Raw genomic sequence first — 21763 nt, forward strand, 5'->3', positions numbered from 1 at the left:
AAACTGACAATGGCCAAGAACATAACTACTATTGTGTTTTTGGGTAGATATCTTTTTATAAATATTGGCAGTTTTATTTTCACTAATATTTGTAAGTTTGATTTTTGACACATCTAATAAACACCCTTGCACTAAAGTGCTAAGTGACTCCAGCCATTTTTTTTCCCTTTGGCCTTAACCCACAAATTTAACAGTTCCCTTTAATGACATCATTCCTCATTGTGTAAAAGGAATACAGTAAACTCAGAAAATGCTTCACAAAATAAAAATGACGGGGTGAAGTGGGTATTCTGGTACAGTGTATTTCTATAATGGAGAGTGTAAAAATCAAGTTAAATAAATCAAAGACATATACCCCATTGTATCTACTGAGTAGTAGCAAATATTTGGAAATTAAATACTCATAGAGCAAAAATTATCTTTATTTTATATATATGGTTATATGGTTACAAAGACCAATTTTGACTGATTAAAAAAAGTGCTCCAGTGTTATAAGAAAAGTCCAAAATGTGCATTCTTTTACTATAACGCATGGAGTGAAAAACATCAAAAGATATAATTTGTACAACTGCAAAAACCACTACACATTTCCTATCCAATATGGCTACTAATTTTGGATGCTAATGTAAATTTAGCACAGAACATTCTACAACTTTTGGCAACTGCATTAAATGAGGAATGTAGTAATGCTGAAACCAGATCCTTCGAGGACTACCCTAATGTGGAAAATGTTCAGCTTGGAAAATGTCACAGAATTTGCTTGAAGACTGCAGTAATTTTTTTAAATTGCCGCATGTTTAATACAGCTATAAAGTACCCAACATCTTGCTTAGCTCCAAGGACCATGAATGTCTCTAATTTATATACTCTGGTCTTGGCTTCCAAAATCACACTTTACTTAAGGCATATTTTGTGCAAAAGAACTTTATTCTCACCTGCCCCCTCATCCCACACACACAATTCTGAAGACCTTATTCAAAATTAAGGTTTGTTAATTGAAAGAATGATTTGATTGGCAATTTCAAATGATCATGATGAAAGACAGAGAAATGTCTGAATTGGCAATCACATAATTCAGGTAAGTAACATAAATGACTGTTCAAAATAAGCTATTGTGTCATGGATTGACTCAGAGCTTAAAATACTTCTCAATTAAAAAAAAAAAGACTCCTCAGAATTAATGAATTTTCAGGGAAGAAAAAGTTATTTCTCTACAGTACACCATCTTAAAGGCCACTGAGCTTAAGAATCTCATAAACATACCAGTTATTCACAAATGAGCCATAGAGGGCACTATTGTAACATCAACAAATCAGAGGGGGAAATGCAAACACACCACAAAGTAGCTGACCCAAATGAAATATTCATATATAATACGAATAATGTTGCCCACCAATAAATTGCTTGAGTAATATTTGGAGATCTTAATATTAAAATAACACTCAGATTTCAGTCTAAGAATCAGACACTTCACAAATAACAACCCTTGAGGTTTCTGAAAGTAACCTTTATTACATACCCTTTGTCAATATGTTTTTAAACAAATTTTTCAAATCCTTCACCACAATATATTTAATTGGTAATGAACATTTCAGTTAACCCCTCAAGTTTGCAGTGACATGTTTGTTAGTAATTTGTCACATTATGACAACAATGCAAACACAACTTTTTCTCTCAGTGAAGTTACAAACTGCAGTGTATGTTGCATCAGATACCTTTCTGGAACCACACACATGGGAAAAATACTTTCTATTTTCTAGAACTAAGTCCATCAATCTACAAATGATATTTTAGTTAAATATACTTATATTTGAATGCCTGATATGTGTTAAAGTATATATTTAGTACCTCTTTAGACATGCATACAAGGCAACATAAGCTATATCAAACTGAAAATAATGAGCAAATAATAATGGGTGCCACAGTCGCGTAGCAGTCAGCACGATGCAATCACAGCTCAGGGCAGAGTTTGGAGTTCAATTCCAGCACCATCAGTAAGGAGTTTGTAGGTTTGCCCCATGACCGTGTGGATTTTCTCCGGGTGCTCTGATTTCCTCCCTCAGTCCAAGGACATATGGGCTATAGGATAATTGGTCATTGTAAATTGACTTGTGATTAGCCTAGTGTTAAAAATGATAGGATGATTGCTGGGCGATGAGGCTCATTAGGCTGGAAGGGTCTGTTCTATGTTGTATCTCTAAATAAATAAATTAAAATAGCATGTACACTAAATGACAGCGGTCAATGGATTCTGTGTCTTTATACTGAAGATATCACAGGATCTCTGTATTTCATACAAGGTATCAATACTGCATACATAAAATTGATATCCAACAACTTAGCAGTGTCCATGTCCTATTTAGTCTAGTTTATAAACTGCCACACTCACTCAATCAGTTAAAACAAAGAACCGAATTGTAAGATGCAAGTTGCAGTTTGGGGACAAATCGAAACACAGATGATTTATAAAGCAGTACAGATTTCACAAATCCTTTAAACCTTCTACAACAATGTTATGCACACTTGCCAGCCAGTAAATTGAATGTGTAATAACAACTGAACATTGGAAATAAGAGTGCTCTGTCCATGATTTTGTTTTAATCTAATTGAGTATGAGTGGAAGGGAATCAAGCTATTATACAACAGATAGGGGATACAAAAAATGAATTATACAAAATACAATTGCTCAAGTGCAGAAGCAGTGATGTACATCAAGACAAGTCTTGCAATCTGCATGTAATAGAAACATGGCATGTTTTTCCCTGTAATGTGCAATGAAATTAATCCTATTGCTCAAATCATGGTTTTAACATGGTTGATAAAGAATTCTTGGGAGCAGGAAAGGGTATTTCAGTCCAACAAGCCTGTCAGATTTTAAATATATATTTTATGTTTTTCCTGAATATTCCTGAAATCTCCCCAAGAAAAACTTGAACCTATTTACTCCACCTGCTTCAATGACAGTTCTTGTTAAGATTTCAGAACACTTCTGACAGAACACTTCCTCTCGCTTTTCTCTCCCACTCAAAGAGACACCTTCCAACATCCTGTGGCAGATGACCTGCAGCTTCTTTGGATGAACTTCAAAATGTCTCTTTAATTAGGGTCAACACTCTGTTAGTGGGCTTAACCCTCCCACACACAGAAAGCCATACAAGCCAGAAAATTCAACCTGCAGATCAGCAGCTACTGCAGGCACATTCCTTGTTCTCTCAGCAGAGGGTGGCCAGACTGAGAGTCACTTGTTGATCACCCTGATGGCAATTTTCCAAAAGCCTGTTCGCTGAGGAGCTCCAGCCTCTTATCAACAAGCAAACTCTGCTGGCAAAAAATGAGGCTCCATCAACAAACAGGCCACCAGCTCAGCAACCCAGGACATCACCCTGTTGCAAAGTACAAGGAGGTTTCATTCCTATAGAAACCTTCTATTCACAGTGTTTAACCTGTGCTCTGATCACAAAAACATTAAAGAGTACACTGAAGCTGCTGAGATGAGTTCAGCTAGAATGGCAAAGAAGCATCAAAGTAAATCTGAGAAACCAAAATAAAGGTCACACAAGTGGAAAATTACCCAATTGGGGAACATATATTTCATTCAAAATTTTTTTTATAACAAAGTGCTAAAGCCCATCCAAACTCCGAGCAAAAGCCTAATTTCTACATTTTCGGTAAATACTTGGCAGAGGTTACATATGAAAATGGAGTCAGCCAAAGTTTGAAAATTAAAATTTTTGCAACAATGCATTGAGTAACTATCAGTGAAAGGCAATTAAAAGAAGTGCCTTTGGTCTCAAGTTTTTACAATGTGTGAGCACAATTACAGAGATATCCAACTGACAGCTTTGAAAGACCCTACAGGTATATAAATTGAAATCAACACAAAAATTAATAACCTCGCCTAAGAGTCAAAACTTTGGTTCAATAAAGATCCTTTAGCAGAAAAGGCAGAAGATGAAAGTCAGTACAGCTGCTTCCAAGTATCCCTGCTGCAACTACAATCAAGTAAGCATCAAAGCAGCTATATCCCTTAACTCATTGATGATGGAATGCTTAAGCAAGCTCAAGATTCATATTCTTGCTTGTATCATCACTATTTCATAAGCTGTTCATGGCGCAAACTCTTCAAAATTAGAGGAGATCCTACATATGCAGAGGATTAGATAAAAGCCAATCCATTTCTCACCAGCTATACTGCAACTAAATCTGTCGACTTACATATCAGTTAAGACGGCTGAAACACAGACCAAAAAAAAACACAGAAAGAAACAAAGTGGTACTAAGTTTATTCAATTATGACATATTCCTGGAAGAAATTTAAAAAACTGTTAAAAGTAAAACCAATGTTTTGGTGAGTAATTGAATTTGTGGTTTTCCCATTTAATAATTAAAGAAATTGAAAACTATAGAACCAATTTCTTGCATGAGCCTTGTGAGATTATTAACTATATGGTATAAGAATAAAGAAAAACATTTCCCATAAAGAAACATCACAGATCTCCACATTAATAGTGCTTTAAAGAGCAAGCAAAAAGTTAACTCATTAGTAAAAGTGACTTAGTTAGGCTAAATTACATTTAAATAACTTAACATCGGAGACATCAATATGAGCTGTCACATGACCTGCAATGTGCATTACTAAAACTAGAGTAGCACAGGATTCCAAAAGACACTCAAAAAACTAAATGGAAATTTGACAGAGTCACTGAGGGACCATCATGTGGAACACATTGCAACCATTGCCCTTTGGCTATGATGTTAGCAAACTGTAGATTGGGTGTCCCAGCCCTCTTCAGCCTGTAGATTGTGGAGTATTTTATCAAATTTGGGTCAGCAGTGTTCAGGAGCACAAAATATAGGACGGAGTGAATCTAAAGGAGGACCATTACTAATTAATCGTAGGACATGAGAAAATCAACAACTGGAGAACAGGTGTTACATTTTATTCACATGAAAACAGATGCCACTATTATAACATCGTAACATATTATAATACCATAATGTATCTATAATAATTCAACATGTTGTAGTCTGTTCTGGAGACCCAATTCTCTTATCTCCTTCTCAAACTAACTTACTCTACTTTTCTTCCAGTATCTGGTTCTGCATTGTTTGTTTTTTTTTAATCCAATAGCTTTTCCGCTTTTCAAAAACAAAATTCTAATGACCTTACAAACACAGCATTGGCTGAGAAATTCCTGTTAAAAAAAACTTAACACAAGTCAGTTGGCTATCATCACTGTAGAATGTACTAAGAAGAATTTCTTCTTATGGGTAGTTAAAGCAAACCTTAAGTAGCATAGCAAATAATGACTGCACACTCCTCTTACAACTTGGGTGGTCCAAGTGAAATTTCTGGAACATTAAAATTATACCCAGTAATGCAAACACAAAATGATGATTCTGGAAGGTAGCATTTTACTTCACTCCTGATTTTAATTCAAGATGTTTTCACAAAAGATCCATTATATTAGATTGACCACTTACTAAAATGATTTATATTGGGACAAACCATTATCTGTTTCATATTGTTAAAATACATATGTTTAGATTCTTACAACGAGTAGGGTTAAGTATAACACCAAAGATATTATTAGCTATTTTAGAACAACACAAAGACAGTTTAAATCATTCACCTTAAGCTCCCTCCAGCAGATTTTAAATTTCTCTGCAGCAATAGGGACACTGCCAAGCAGGGGCAGAAAGGACACAGTGCAGCCAAACACAGGCCAGCTGGAAAAACTAACAAATATATTGTTTTAACTCCAGCCACCCTCTTTCCCTCCCCAATTCTGTTTAAGCACACAGCTGGATATCTGGCTTGGTGAGAACAGGATTCCAGCCTTCTCCAACTGGAAAGGGACTGTTTTATTTTAAACAGCACTTCAGCCATGTGGCATTGATGAAAACCTCCCATTTCCCTGATTTGCTGACAGACTTTTGATTATCTCATTATAACCAGACTGATGGCAGTTGAGGGGATGACACCAGGTAAATTCATTTTACCTCATAGCTACTATTACCACCAGGTAAAGCACAACGGCAAACAGACTTACCATCCTGTGGGAAATCCAGCTTCTGATTACTTAATCAGTACTCAAATTAAGATTCCAAGAGCTCCAATTATAAGAATGAAACAATTAAATTAGATTGCTCACTTGGCATTGTGAAGAGCAGCACCTCTTACATGAAATATTATTAACAAGATTACCCAAAAGGCTTCCACATTAACTTCTGCTAAAATGTTTTCCTTACTTTCCAGGCTGTCATGCTTGTTTTCAACTTTCAAATCCTTTTTCTCCCTTTTCCTAAAGATCTGCCAGGCATGTACCAGAACAAGCCATCAATGACTAGTAACTAAAATCCGAATGGGAACCATTCAGCACCCATTAGTAGGTTTCTTTAAACAGGAAAAGAGCTGAAGGGAGTAAGTAAAACTGGAAACCCAAACTTCATGTTCTGTGATCTCCTTAATAAAGGCAGGAAATGTGTGTTTATCAAATTGGCTGCACAGTTCACTTGGAGTCTGGTAAACAATGCATATCTAACCATTCCCTAGCCACGTGAGATTCTCATCGACCCAGACCCTCTTATATTGCAGACAAGGTCATGGCAGCAGTGCCCTGGAAATTCAAAATTAAGAAAACCTGGCAATCAGCAAGTTTAAACTGATGAGTAAAAGCCTCAAGGCTTTCTCGCACCATCCACAGCCTGCCTGCCTCCTGTTTGTCTCTGATTATTCCTATCAGTATTCTTAGCAAAGGTAGCAAAAGAAAAACTTGTTCATCTCTGAACATACAATATTGGATGATTCTAATGAAAGCAAAATAAGCGCTATGATTAAATGTAGCTTTATGTCTGACAGAGGTTCAACATATTGGTAAAACAATGCTATTTCAACTATTTCAGTATACATAAATTATAATTTCTATTATGATTGCTGGAGTTAAAATGATGTATTTGTTAATTTTTACCAGTTAGCCTGTGTTTGGCTGCATATTCCTCAGATTTTATCTTCTATCTGTCCTGTTGTTAGTTCTGTTGTTTAAAATTTTTTTAACACACCTGGAAGAGAGAAGGTGAAGTTGTGGCTGCCCTGATGCCAATGAAAGGCTGCTGATTAGAATATATGCTACCAATCGATAATATTTTTACCCCTCTCTTCTGTACCCTTCCTGAAAACACACAAGGGCTTTCACCTAGCCATTTTTTTCCATGTTATAAATATTGAATTCAGTCAGGCTATAAAGCAGCATGGAAGTTTTGTCAGAAATATGAAATCATCACACTGATGAAATAAATCCATTGTGAGATTTATGAACAATGTTAGGTCAAAGTAGCTTACCTACACTAACTTTAGACAATTTGGAGCCATAATGTGTATCTATAAATTAGGTAGTCTGATTTCAGCAGCGATCTCCTTGGTCTCAATGAGCACAAGCATTTCCATACAAAATGTGACATTCAATCTGTTTTGATTCTGATAGCCTGATAAAATTCTATTTGCAGCAGGTAAGTATTATCAATGCCTATATCAATTCTGCATTGTTAGTTACAATTCAAACATTATATTAAATGCACCTTCTAAATCCACATTGCAGTCACTTCGAGTCAAACAAAATACACCAGATTAATGATGAAACTTCATAGGCTTTGTTAGCCTATGAACATTTCCAATATGAAAATGCTTCAATACTTTTGCTATTACAATGATTTTCTGAGACTTCTCCCAAGATTAATTTGGGATATGGATTTCAAAATTTGGAAGGGCAGGGGTAAAGAATTGATCACACAAGCACAACTTTCCTCTTACAGTTAGGCTGCAACAAGATATAACCCAGACTTCACAGGAATTACAATTAGTGAGAAGCATTATTGATTGGAGGTTAAAATATTAACCTACGTCTTCACCCAGGGATGTTAGATATAAAGACAATTTTCATCTCAAATCTGATGGCTACCACCTGACAATTATCTGATCTGATGGCTGGATATAATGGATACAGCCCAGTCCATCACTGATAAAACCCTCCCCACCATTGTGCACATCTACAAGGAAAGCTATCGCAGAAAAGCAGTTTCCTTCATCATGGACTCCCACCATCCAGGCCATGCTCTCGTTGCTGCCATCAAGGTGGTGGTACAGGAGTCTCAGGACCCACATCTCCAGGTTTAGGAACAGTTATTTCCCCTCAACCATCAAGCTTTTGAACCAGAAGGGATAACTTCACACACAGAACTGTTCCCACAACCATGGACACACTTTCAAAGACTTTTCATCTCATGCTTTTGATATTTCTTGCTAATTTATTTTTTTTGTATTTGCATTGCTTGTTGTCCTTTGCACTTTGAATGTTTGCCCATCTTGTGTGGGGCTTTTCATTGGTTCTATTGTGTTTCTTTGAATTTACTGTGAATGCCCGCAAAAAAGTGAATTTCAAGGTTGTATATGGTGAGGTATAGGTACGTTGATAATAAATTTACTTTGAACTTTCAAACCATTCTGCACGTGTCCACTACTATGCATATAGGTGCTGCCATCAGAAGAACACGGGCGTCTCAGTTGGGCAACATTAAGTGGTTAAATGTCTGGTTTATACTTATTCTCTAATACACAAATGAACACAGTGTCAGAGCGTCAGTCAGTGGTAGCATCTGCATCAGATGTCAGCATCATCCACCAGTTTAAAAACAGATCTAGAACATACTTGTATCAACAGATCAAATACAAATGGGGAAGAGTCACTATATGTGTGAGAGAGAATGACTAGGTCTGTATTACAAAAAAAAAGCCCACTCCACTATGCTGGGGAAATTATTGTGTACACAGATGAAGTTAGAACAAAGCGTTCTGGCCATAAAAGAGAACTTCTAAAGCATTTTGTTGCTAACTAGATGCGTAACTGATGAATGATTAATTAAAAAATTAAAGGATCAAGCTATTTCCTGGCCTGAATAGCTGAAAATTTACAACACTAATTAACCTTTTCCCAGTTGGTTGAAATGATACGGAAAACCTGAACACATTAATAATTCTTCTGCCTTTGCAATTTAACAAAGAATTTTAAATATTTTGATGATTATTTGCCCAATTTTAAGTCACACAGCACAGTAAGCATAATTGTAGAGCAAAAGGAAAAAACTAGTACTGCTGCGTAATACAACAGACTCAAAACACCGTAATCCTTCAATATCCACTGGTATGTCCATGAGCGAAGTAACATCAAGCAGTGCATTTCATATTTAGCTAATGCACCTATTGTGAAATCAGTAGCAATTTTATTATTTTTGCAAACCAGATGATAACCAACAAAAAAAGGGAGAGAAACCCCAAACATATCTAGAATTTGGTATTACCTAATACACAGCAGATACTGAATACTAGCTGAGCAGTACTTTAATGAATACAAGAATCACAAAATGCTTCACATTCTTGACACTTCAGTGGATTTTTAGAAATAGATACAGTGCATCCTTTTTCCTTTCACTTTGTACACTGCCTAATGCTTTTGTTCACAATAGTGTAATCATACTAAATACTACTGCAAATCTGCCATGCACTCAAATGAATATTAAGTTATTAAAAATTGCTACAATATCTGTGAAATAATTCCATGTTCAAATCATTACCATTAAGCAAACATTATGGGGTGAGTAAGTGTTGTCAACAAGGGATGTCCATTCATTGCTGTGCTCTATATTTCCTTGGCTGAAGTGTTGGCATCAGATTTCTGAAACATCTATTTACACAGTCACACAGGTTTTCCTACACTTTAACCATTGTATTCTAAGTATTTTTAACTCTGTTTAAAGTATTCTGAATATTGAGTAAATCAAGCTCATCCACCAATACCAGAAGTACAGGATAATTGTAAACCTATCCTGTGCATCACATCATATTCTGCACATGCTTACTGTAAGTTTGTATTAAAATTCAGTTAAAAGTCTAATGCATTGAACGTTAATTACAAAGAAAGTACAACAGTGCTGCTACTTCCATAGATGCCATGCTGAATCTCCACAAACTCCTAAAACTTTGACAAACTTCTATAGATCTGTAGTGAAGAATATACTGACTGGCTGCATCACAGGCTGGTATGGAAACACCAATACGCTTGAACAGAAAATCCTACTAAAAGTACTGGATAAGGCCAAGTTCGCTTTGGGTAAGGCCCTCCCAACCATTGAGCACATCTAAATGAAACTCTGTTGCAGGAAAGCAGCATTCATCATCAGGGACCTCCACCACCCAGGACATGCTCTCTTCTCACTGTCACCATCAAGGAGGAGGAACAAGAGCCTCAGGACTCACACCACCAGGTTCAGGAAATTATTACCCCTCAACCATCAGGCTCTTGAACCATAGAACCATCGAACATTTCAGCACAGAAAAAGGCCTTTTGGCCCTTCTTGGCTGTGCCCTACCATTTTTTTGCCTAGTTCCACTGACCTGCACCTGGACCATATCCCTCCATACACCTCTCATCCATGTAACTGTCCAAGTTTTTCTTAAATGTTAAAAGTGAGCCTGCATTCACCACTTCATCTGGCAGCTCATTCCACACTCCCACCACTCTCTGTGTGAAGAAGCCCCCCCCCCCCATGTTCCCTTTCAACTTTTCCCCCTTCACCCTTAACCCATATCCTCTTTTTTTTTCTCCCCCAGCCTCAGTGGAAAAAGCCTGCTTGCATTCACTCCATCTATACCCATCATATTTTTATATACCTCTATCGTCTCCCCTCATTCTTCTACGCTCCAGGGAATAAAGTCCTAACCTATTCAACCTTTCTCTGTAACTCAGTTTCTCAAGTCCCGGCAACATCCTTGTAAACCTTCTCTGCACTCTTTCAACCTTATTAATATCCTTCCTGTAATTCGGAGACCAAAACTGCTCACAATACACCAAATTCGGCCTCACCAATGCCTTATACAAACTCACCATTACATTACAACTCTTATACTCAATACTTTGATTTATGAAGGCCAATGTACCAAAAGCTCTCTTTACTACTGTATCTACCCGTGACACCACTTTTAGGGAATTTTGTATCTGTATTCCCAGATCCCTCTGTTCTACTGCACTCCTCAGTCCCCTACCATTTACCTTGTATGTTCTACCTTGGTTTGTCCATCCAAAGTGCAACACCTCACTTTATTAAACTCCATCTGCCATTTTTCAGCTCATTTCTCCAACTGGTCCAAATCCCTCTGCAAGCTTTGAAAACCTTCCTCACTGTCCACTACACCTCCAATCTTTATATCATCAGCAAATTTGCTGGTCCAATTTACCACATTATCATCCAGATCATTGATATAGATGACAAATAACAATGGACCCAGCACTGATCGCTGTGGCACACCACTAGTCGCAGTCCTCCACTCAGAGAAGCAATCCTCCACTACAACTCTCTGGCTTCTCCCATTGAGCCAATGTCTAATCCAGTTTACTACCTCACCATGTATGCCTAGTGACTGAATCTTCCTAACTAACCTCCCATGCAGGATCTTGTCAAAGGCCTTACTGAAGTCCATGTAGACAACATCCACTGCCTTCCCTTCATCCACTTTCCTGGTAACCTCCTCGAAAAACTCTTAAAAGATTTGTTAAACATGACCTACCACGCACAAAGCCAAGTTGACTCTCCCTACTAAATCCCTGTCCATCCAAATACTTGTAGATCCTATCTCTTCGTACTCCTTCCAATAATTTACCTACTACAGACGTCAAATTTACCGGCCTATAATTTCCCGGATTACGGATTCGGATAATTTCCCGAATCCCGGAAGTTATCCCGAAACCAAACGGGATAATTTCACTCGCCCCATCATTTCAATATCTATTTATATTATTGTTTCTTCTTTTTGCGTTTGCACAGTTTATTGCCTTCCGCAGAGTGGCTGAATGCCCTCGTTGGGTGGCCTTTCATCGATTCTGATATAGTTATTATTCTATAGATTTTTTGTGTTTGTCCACATGAAAATGCACCTCAGGGTTGTATATGGTGACATGTATGTACACTGACGATAAAATTTACTTTGAACTTTGAAGTGGTTAAGAATTTAAATTTCCTTTCCAATAAAAAACATGCAAGCTTATAATTAACAACCTATTTAGTAGGAAGTCTCAACTTTCAAATATACAATTACATTAACAAATCATTAAATCAATATGTCAAGCTAGCATCCTCCTGTGTCCTTTTTAAAGGATACCTACAGTGTTTAGTTTGTGCGCTTGGTATAACTTAGTACTAACTTTTTTTTCATTTTTAGAATCTTTTTATTGATACATAATCTTTTACAGCTATAAAATGATACAAAACTTCAACAAGTTGATATATATACAATTAATAAAGCTGAAGAAAAAAAACTTATCAGAAAAGGGTAATATATGATAATGAAAAAAAATTAAACTTAACACTGACATAAGCAAAACGAAATGAAGGGTTAATATAACTAATATCCTGAACTAACAAATTACAGTCACTGAGTCATTGAAGAGTGCACCACAGAAACAGGGCCTTCTAGTCTGTGCCAAGCTATTTAAACTGCCTACTCCAATCCACCTGCACAGGGACAAAATGTCCTTTAGGAATTTCAATACAACTTGTGAACTGAAAGCAATTACACTAGAGTGTACAAGTGAAGATAAAGTACTTAGCAGGGGAAAATATAATTATGAAGACTTGGTGCATGGCATTGATGTGTGTACTTTTCAATGCACTGTTGTGAATCAGCTGGTAAATAAAAACTGCTCTAAACTGCATGAAATGTTGTGACAATCAGCAATAGCATTTTTGGATTTCATCAGAATCTTTAACTTTATGTCTCAGCATATCCCATACCTCTACTCTCAGTCTGGAAGGTTGACCCTGGTTAAGTAAAGACTACTGAAGAGCAGATGAGTAACAGCATCAGATAAACCCCAAAAATCAGGTCTCAACCTAGCAAGCTGGTAAACTGAGAACTAGTCACATGCTAAACAGCAAAAACAGAATACAATAAATGCAGCTAAGTTATCCTGCCAGTAATAGATTAAAGCTCGGGCCACCTGCCACAACCAGTCATGAATGTTGATCAACAATTATTCAACAATATGGAAAATTGCCCATGATTACAAAAATAGAACAATTCCAAACTAGCTGATTATCACTCAGCCCACTCTCAATCATCAGAGCAATGGAAGGTGATGTTGATAGTGCTATCAAGTGGCATTCACTCAGATCAGAAACCTAATTTTTTTTTTATCAGGAGTGCTGGGCTGCAAACCTCACAGCCTCGGTCAAAATGTGAAAATGAATTCTAAAACGAGGGAAAGTGATCACGCACGCTGTTAAATCAGCATCAAGAAGTTCTGGAAACGTGGTTGTTGAAGGTCAATCACCCAACTCCAGGACATTACTCTCAGAATTCATTAGGGTATTATTCAAGACCCAAATGCCCTTAGCAGACACATCAACAAACTTCCCTCCATCATTAGGTCAAAAGTGCAGACATTTGCCAATAATTGTGTAATGTTCACTTCCATTCACAACTCCAACAAATGAATCAATAAATGCAATCGCACTGCAAGACACAGACATTATTCAGGTATGGGCTGATAAATAACAGGTATCAGTTGCACCATGTAAGTGCAAAGCAGTGACCACGTCAAACAAGAGATCTAGCTACTTGAACTTGGCATTCAATCACATTATCATTGCCAAAATGGCCGTATCAAAACATTGGGATCACAGTGGGGAGAAACTCAAGAGACCAGCTACATAAATACTGATCACAATAGTAGGTCAGAGGTTGTATATCCTGTGGAGCAAGCTTCATCATCTAATATGCCAGAAGTTCATCCATAATCTACAAAATACATTGGTATGCTCTCCACTTCCCTGCTTCAGTGCACCTCCAACAATTCTCATGATGTCAAAACAATCCAGAACAAAATGGTCCATTTGATAGGTACACCATCGACAACGTTAAATGCTCATTCTTTCCATCATCAATATACATTGGATGATGTGTGTGTCATCTGTAAGTGCATCACAATTACTTGCCCAGGAACCCTCCCTGGAGCACCTCCCACATGTGCACTTTTACCACAAAGGAGGATAAGGCATCTGATCTGCAAGTTGCTATTCAGCTCACACACCGTACTGACCTGAAAACACATAATAACTTCTTCATTGTGGGTTTGTCTAAGTCTTGGAACTCCTTATCAAGTAACACATGACCAGAGACACTATAGCAGCTCAAGAAGAAAGCTCACTGTCAATTCAGGGGATGGGTAATACATACTTGCCTTGCCAGGAATACCCACATTGACTGAATGAATAAAAATAAATCAAGGGGAAGTCATTGAAAAACCACATCCTATTCACTTTACATTGGAAAATTTCACATTCAAGCACAGAATAACTTACGTCTGAGTTTGTTTTTATTTGTCATGTCAAGTAGCTGATGCCACTAAACTATGAGATTTACATAAAGTGACCTCAAATTGTTAGGTAATTTGGCTATGAAGTACACTTCACAAGTGGTGTGAGATCAGATTCGGATTTAGATTCATATTTATCACATGTACATCAAAACATACAGTGAGATGCATCATTTGCATTAACAACTAAAACACAGAGTCATATACTGGGAGGAGCCCACAAGTGTTGCTACACATTTTAGCACCAACATGGCATGCCTACAATGTTCGGCATAACTACACAGAACACAAATCCAAATACAATAAACAACAAAGAAAACAGCAAAACAATCCCTTTTCTTCCTTCCCTCCAATACACTTCTCTGTCACTGCAGAAAAACTCAATTCAATTCATGTTGGAATTTACAGCATATTGGCCGCCTCGTCCATTTCATTTATAATACAAATGTAATAATATAATTGTTTCACTGCAACGCTGAACTTTAAATCATTGAACCAGACTCTGTAGAAGCAGTTTTACAGTACAGTGATGCACAACAGGTCATGAATTGCCCAAGTTAGTCTCAGATCAGTATTGTGAAACTTTTTTTAATGGAGCAATCCTTTCAGCCCATTATGGCTATGTTGGTTGAGAAAGAATTGCCCAATAAAATCCCATTTCCATCTTTTGACCCATACATCACCTTGCAGGTCATTATTCTTCAAGAATACATCCAAGTACTTTTTTAAAACATAGTAATGGCTTCTGCCTCCAACTACTTCCAAGCCATGAGTTCCAGGCCACATTTAATCTCTGGATCAGAAATTTTCCCTCACCTCCAATAATCCTTCTACCAATGACTTTAAATCTATTTTCCATGGTTTAATCCCTTTTCTGAGCAAAACAGGTCCTTCACTTTCTCTGGGTTCAACATCACTAACATTAACTGAGAAAAAAAAAATAGCCTCAGCCTTATCTGCTTTTACAAAAAAAATCCATTCCCAATAAAAACCTGTAAATAGATACAGTACTGCTTCAACTCCAGTGCATTTGCATCTATCATCTGGTGTATGTCAAATACAGTATGTAAGGCAGCAGTTTTTTAAAATGTTTAACAATGTTGCATTTTGATTACACTGATACACTGGATCAAATAAAGTGTAACACAACATTTGACTCTTTATTTGCAAATCAAATGCAACTTCAAGATAAAATACTCATAGCCATAAACACAAAATAGAAAAGGTGTCAAATCAGCATTTATAAGAAAAGAACAGCAGTAGACTATCTAGCCCCTCTAGCTAATTCCACATTAAATATCATGACAGATTTGTGATCTAACTCCCAAAAGACATCCTTACCCTAGATTTCAAGTTTAAAATGAACAAGTGATCTAGCCCATTGCCATCTGTAAAAGAGATTACCGAATTTCTACCACCCTGAATATGTAAAATTTCTCTAAACTTTACAATTGAAAGGCCTGAGTCTAAACTCCACAGAGAGCAAAGATAGATTCTGTCAGACTACCCTGTCAATTGTCTTTAACATTTCAAATTATCTCTTAATTTTCTAAATTCCAAAAAATATACATTTACTTTCTGTACTCTCCTTGTAATTTAAACCTCAGAGTGCAACTATCATTCCATATATGTAAGTTGAATTGCTTCCTAGGACAATATGTCCTTGAGATTTGGTATCCAAACCTGCTCACAGTATTCCAAGGTTGGACTAATCAGGGGCTGCTAAGCTGTAGCTATACTTGTATCTGACTTACACATTTTTTGATAATTTTTGTATCTGCCCTTGACATTTTAATACATTATGCACCCAGAGCAAGTCTCTTTGGATTTCCAGTGCTTCTAGCAAAAATTAAATATAATTTTTAGAAAGCATTCTGCCTGTCCTCTTCAAATCTTAGATTTGCTTACACTGACACTACATAATCTATATCTTTGTAATTTAATGACACTGCCTACAATAGCTTCAATATCATCTTGGTATTTGAAACTTGAATGCCTGGCTTCCTACCTCATCATCTAAGTAATTTAAAAACAAAGTTCAAAGTTCATAGTAAACTTATTACTGAAGTACATATATGTCACCATATACAACCCTGAGTCCCATTTTCTTGCAGGTATTCACAGTAAATACAAGAAACAAAATAGAATCAATGAAGCTCTTCCCTCTCCCCCCGAACAGGATGGACAAATAACTAGCGTGCACATCAAGTAGACAACAAGCTGTGCAAATACAAAAAGAAAGAAATAATAATAAATAAGCAATAAATATCAAGAACATGGGGGGAACAGTTTAATGACGGAGCAACTGAAGTTGTGTGAAGTAATCCCTTTTGGTTCAAGAGCCTGATTGTTGAGGGGTAATAACTGCTCTGGAACCTGGTAGTGTGGGCCCCGAGGCTCCTGTACCTTCTTCCTAATGGCAGCATTGAGAAGAGAGCATGACCAGGATGATGAATATCCTTGATAATGGATGCAGCACATTTATTGTGGGATTCTCTTAGATCTGCCCTGCTGATTTGAATAGCTACCCTCTATCCCAACTCTACCACTCTACCAATTCTCTAGGCAGATTAATAACTTGCCTTCAATTCCATAAGCTTTAACTTAAACTAACACTCTTCAGTATTAAACTTGGTACTTACACTGAAATGAATCTATTTCTAGACCAAATATGTATAATACACATTTGTTCAGGTACTACTTTTCTTCACAAGAGTAAGCTAGGATTATGAAATGTGCTTGTTTTAATCAATAGGAAAAAGTATTGTACATTCAAAATATCCTTGTAATTACCTTGATCTGTTTCAGAAGATGATAGAGGTCTTCCACTTCATCGCCTTCATATTCTGTGTAGTCTCTTCCAATTGATAAAGAGCTCCCTTTGATAGTGTGTCGATACAGTGGGAGGCCAGTAGCTTCTGAGTATAGATCCACAGCTTCATGTCCCACTGTCTGATACATGTAACTGTCAAGCTCATCTGCAGAAATAATCATTCAATAAAATTGCTATTTAAGGAAAAAATGGTCAATGAATTTTGCTGATATGTGTTCTACTTTTTATATAATTTAAAGCAACATGTCATGATATTGTTGAAGCAAATGTGGTATTTAAAATTTAATGCAAGAAAATAAACCCTTTCTTTATAAAATGCAAAATGGAGTCAAGGAGGCCAGATGCCAGTCATTCGGTGGCAAGTGACTAATTTCCTGCAATAAAGCTACGGTTTAGTAAAATCCCGATTACACCAAATCTGTAATGCTGTGAGCAATTCAATCCAAGAAAACAAACCCTTCATTATTCAATAATTGGACTACAAGTACTTAAATTTCAAATCTAGCAAGCAGCTAATATCGGTAATGGTAGCTGTCTATCTTCAATATCTTGTGGGTCATCACTGACCAGAAATCAATTGAAAAATTAATACTGCAGGTACAAGAACAAGAGAAAAGCTGATCATCTTGCTGTACCTCTGAACATCCTGTTGCCTTTCACCCAGCAATGAACAGCAAGTGAGGAGTGCAATCGGATACCATCTGCTTGCCTGGATGAGTGTGCCTTCATCACATCTTCCATCATCACTGGACCGAAATCCTTGAACTGCTTCTCAATAGGGCTCAACAGTTCAAGAAGGTGGTTCACCACCACATTAACAAGGCCCTTAAGGCATAGACAATAAATTCCAGCATTGCCAGTGATGTCCATAACCCTCAGATTGACGCACTCTCTGCTTTTATTTCAGATTTTCAGCACATGATTATTTTTATAAACAACTTGCAACAGCATTTCTTCGCAAATTTTGTCCATATCCTCTACAGTCACACATTGATCTACCTCTCCATATTTCCCACTTACATAACGTCTGTCAGCAATATTGTGTGAAAAAAATTGGGTTCCATATGCACAAACAACATTCACCTTAATCTGCCACAACATACCTTCACAATCCACTGTCTCTGACACTTGCCACTGCATGCCCAATATAACATATTTGATATATTGATAGCAGGCCAATTCTAGACAATGACAGTACTTCAAAGTTAGTGCTTAGGTGTGATATTAGCATCTGGGAACATTGATGATGAATCTTAAAGTATAACTTCTCATTAAACACAGTGCCCATATTTAAGAATAAAGTGCAAAACTTCAAATGTCCACATATTTAAGCCTGATCCATAAAGGAACCAGTTTGTTTACTTGGGAGAACAGTGCATATGAAACTGTAAAGTATACATCTGTTTCACTTTGCTAGCTGCAAGGTCAGTCCACATTGACTATCTGATACATCCATGGAAAAGGCTTACCTTTATGATTGGCAGGTCTTAAATTAGCTAAAGCCACCACTTCATGTCCAGCTGCCACACACTGCATCATATTGTAACAGCTGTCCTTTCCACCACTATGCAGAAAAATTAAAATCAATTCAGTTTCATCAAATTTACAGCTAAGTCACTTTTTCACCATCATCACTACATTCAAATAAAAGCTAAAGCAGTTCAGCATAATAGCAACAATATTTAGAACTCTGTTTCATTTCTGTTAAACTTGTATGATTTAGTAAGCACACCCAAGAATTAAAAAACCTATGTTTGTACAGCATGATTAAAACAATGAAAATTAAGAAGCTTCAGAAAAGTCCAATCAAATAAATATCACTAATAGTCAGAGGTGGAAGATGCTAACAATTACTGAACTAAATAAAAATGCATTTAGACAAACTCAAAAGTGGACTTTAATCTAAACACTAGAAAACCCAGGTAAATGGGATATTTTCAGAGAATTATAATGATGGATACAAGAGGGAATGGAGGGAATAAGGGAGCCAAACTTTAAAATAAGCCTTTTACATTTTAATGGATCACTTGGATCAGTATCATTCAGCAAAATGGACTTGACCATTATTGAAAGGACATAAGCAGTAGAATTTTGGGCGCTTAAATTTATGGCCTCCGATGCTTGAGAGGGTGGCAAGGAAAGCATCCAAAACATCCACTGATGCAGACAAACGCATTGCTGCAGGCTTATGCAGCAGCCTGGTTGAAGACCGTTTAAGGAAAAAAGGTGGGTTGAAGCAAGGCAAAATCGTTATTGTAAAGGAGGTGAAAGTACATAATCCTTTTGATAGATACAGACTATGAACTCAAGTCAGGATCAAACTGAATATTGAATTATCAAAAAAATTAGCTGATGGTGAGACTGTGGCTGGAATGGCAATTGCAGAGTATGGCAAAGACCAGTCTGCCATTGTTTGACTGGTCTGCACTAAAGCTCCATAGAAAATAGGGATGTGCAGTCTGACAACACTGTTGAATGAAAGCTAAATCCACATCTACTATGACTTAATTAAATGCCAATATAGGAATAAGGAACAATCATGACTAGATCTACAGCCAACCTACATAAGTAGAACAGGGCTGGAGAAATCATTAGCAGAAGGTAACTAAGTTGAACAGTTAACTAATAATAAAAATAAAACCCAAACACGATTGGCAGAGTATGGCATTGTCCGCCACATGAAAGATATTGGCCTGACCATTAAGACTTTGATTAAAGCAGCCTGTGCACTCTGTAAGCTTCATACAAGCAATTTTATTCACTCCGGTGTATATAACAATCAGATAATCTGAGTTTCAATATAGCATAAGGGAAAAGAACCTTATTAGATAATAAAATGAATTCAGATTTGGGAAGAAGTATGAGAAGTAGGAAAATGAGAATATTTGAGATAGAACAGTGTTTCAGTATGTATAATGTATCTGAGATGGCTATTATTGAAGGAAGTTGAAAATGAGGACAGCGGCCTCATGAGACACATTTATAATATTGCCCAATGTAGACACCAGCTTAGTGAAGTAGGCTCTCATGGTTAGAGAGCACTTCAACAGGCTCTGAGAAAAGAACAGGAATTAGGAAAATATGCACAATGAGAGTTTTGGGAAGTTAAGGAATGTAGAAAAGCATCAATTTTTATGACCCTATCACTTCCTTGTGCAAAAAGATGGAGAGTGGCAGAGCTGGCTGCAAAAAGGGGTCAAATGCTCATTTAGCATTCCCCAACAATCCAAAAACTGGAGAGGCACTTTGCTCAGTGCATTTCAGAAGAAAGCCTGGTAAAGTCCTCACAATGAACTAGTCACATCTGGAAATTTCACAATGAAAGTGTGAAAGATAATTAGAGAATGTTCATTACTGCTACTGGCATGGAGATATTAATTACCTGACTAGAGCGATTACTCTCATTTTGATCAGAAGGAATGAATGAGACAGGATTTTCAAGTTTACTGAGTTAGTAAAGTAGTATGTTTAACCTCTCTTTTGAGTGTTTGGCAAACACACCCTCTTTTCAACTGTCCTGGTTTCTCTTTCTCTCTCCTTAATTCCTGCCTGTTCCAATATTTCTGTTGGGCCTTATTTATCCTTTCTTCTTTCAGATCTGATTTTATTACTTTTGATCATACTCCCTCTCTGCTCCTCTCGGTATCTTTTACTTCCACCCCTCTCTCTTGTCTATTTCACTGTGACTATCCTTAAACCCACAATAATTTACTTTCTGCTCTCTCGTACTCTTTCTCATTCACTTCCTCCTCTTCCCATTCTTAATTAGTATTATCCCTGCCTTCCCTCTCTTGTTCTTTTTATTCTCAAATACCCCTTCCGCTTTTTTGTCTCCACGTTCTATCCGTCCTTTTCCTCTCTCTCTCTCACACACACTCCTTCTATCCCTCACTCTCTCCTTGCCTCCTTCTATCCTCTCCCTCGCTGCCAGTCCAGCCGCCGGAGGACCCCGCACCGAAGACCCCGGTCCTATTGCCCTAGCAGCGCCTGAACCCAGTGCAACGCCTGGCACCTTCACCGTGCCGCCGCAAATATCATCGCCGGTCACCAACGGCACAGGCTGAACACTGGGGACTCAGCGAACCGCTACCCTACGTGTTTCAGACAATCTGCGTGAACGTAATTAACGATGCCACGAGCCGACCATGAAACGCAATAGATCCGCCATGCCATTCTGAAATAAGGGCGGAGTTTGACGTGCTGCGTCACCTGGGACAGGACGTCATCGTCTGGGTTGGTCACTGAGTGTCAGCCCAAGCCTTGTTTGGGTGCTGTATGTCTCTGCTTATATATATATATATATATATACATATATAAACAAGAAATCGGCTGTTCTCCCAAATCCTTGTGCAGGGGCTCCTGCAAGTTCAAAAACCATTGATGTGTACAACCTCCTCAGAATGAATGGCTGATTCTTTAACTAACTTTTCTGTCCCTGGGGTAGATTTTCAAGAGAAAAAACTGTAGTTTAAAAAGTAAGAAGTAACTAAACTTTTTTCAGTATGCT

The 21763-nt window shown here is 37.3% G+C and overlaps 1 protein-coding gene across 2 annotated transcripts in view; it reads right to left on the bottom strand.

Moving 5' to 3' along the window:
* dph6 (diphthamine biosynthesis 6) overlaps window positions 1-21435 on the bottom strand; it is a 251339-nt gene extending 229904 nt beyond the window's left edge. For both annotated transcript variants that reach the window (XM_073040097.1, XM_073040098.1), the window contains exons 1-3: window positions 20639-21435; window positions 18726-18820; window positions 17217-17401 (exon numbers count right to left, since the gene is read on the bottom strand). In XM_073040097.1, the coding sequence (XP_072896198.1) occupies window positions 17217-17401; window positions 18726-18820; window positions 20639-20661 (303 nt within the window). In that variant the 5' untranslated portion in view covers window positions 20662-21435. The remainder of the gene's footprint in view (window positions 1-17216; window positions 17402-18725; window positions 18821-20638) is intronic.
* Between the last annotated feature and the right edge of the window lie 328 nt (window positions 21436-21763).

Source organism: Hemitrygon akajei, chromosome 3 (assembly GCF_048418815.1).
Source record: "Hemitrygon akajei chromosome 3, sHemAka1.3, whole genome shotgun sequence".
NCBI lineage: Eukaryota > Metazoa > Chordata > Chondrichthyes > Myliobatiformes > Dasyatidae > Hemitrygon > Hemitrygon akajei.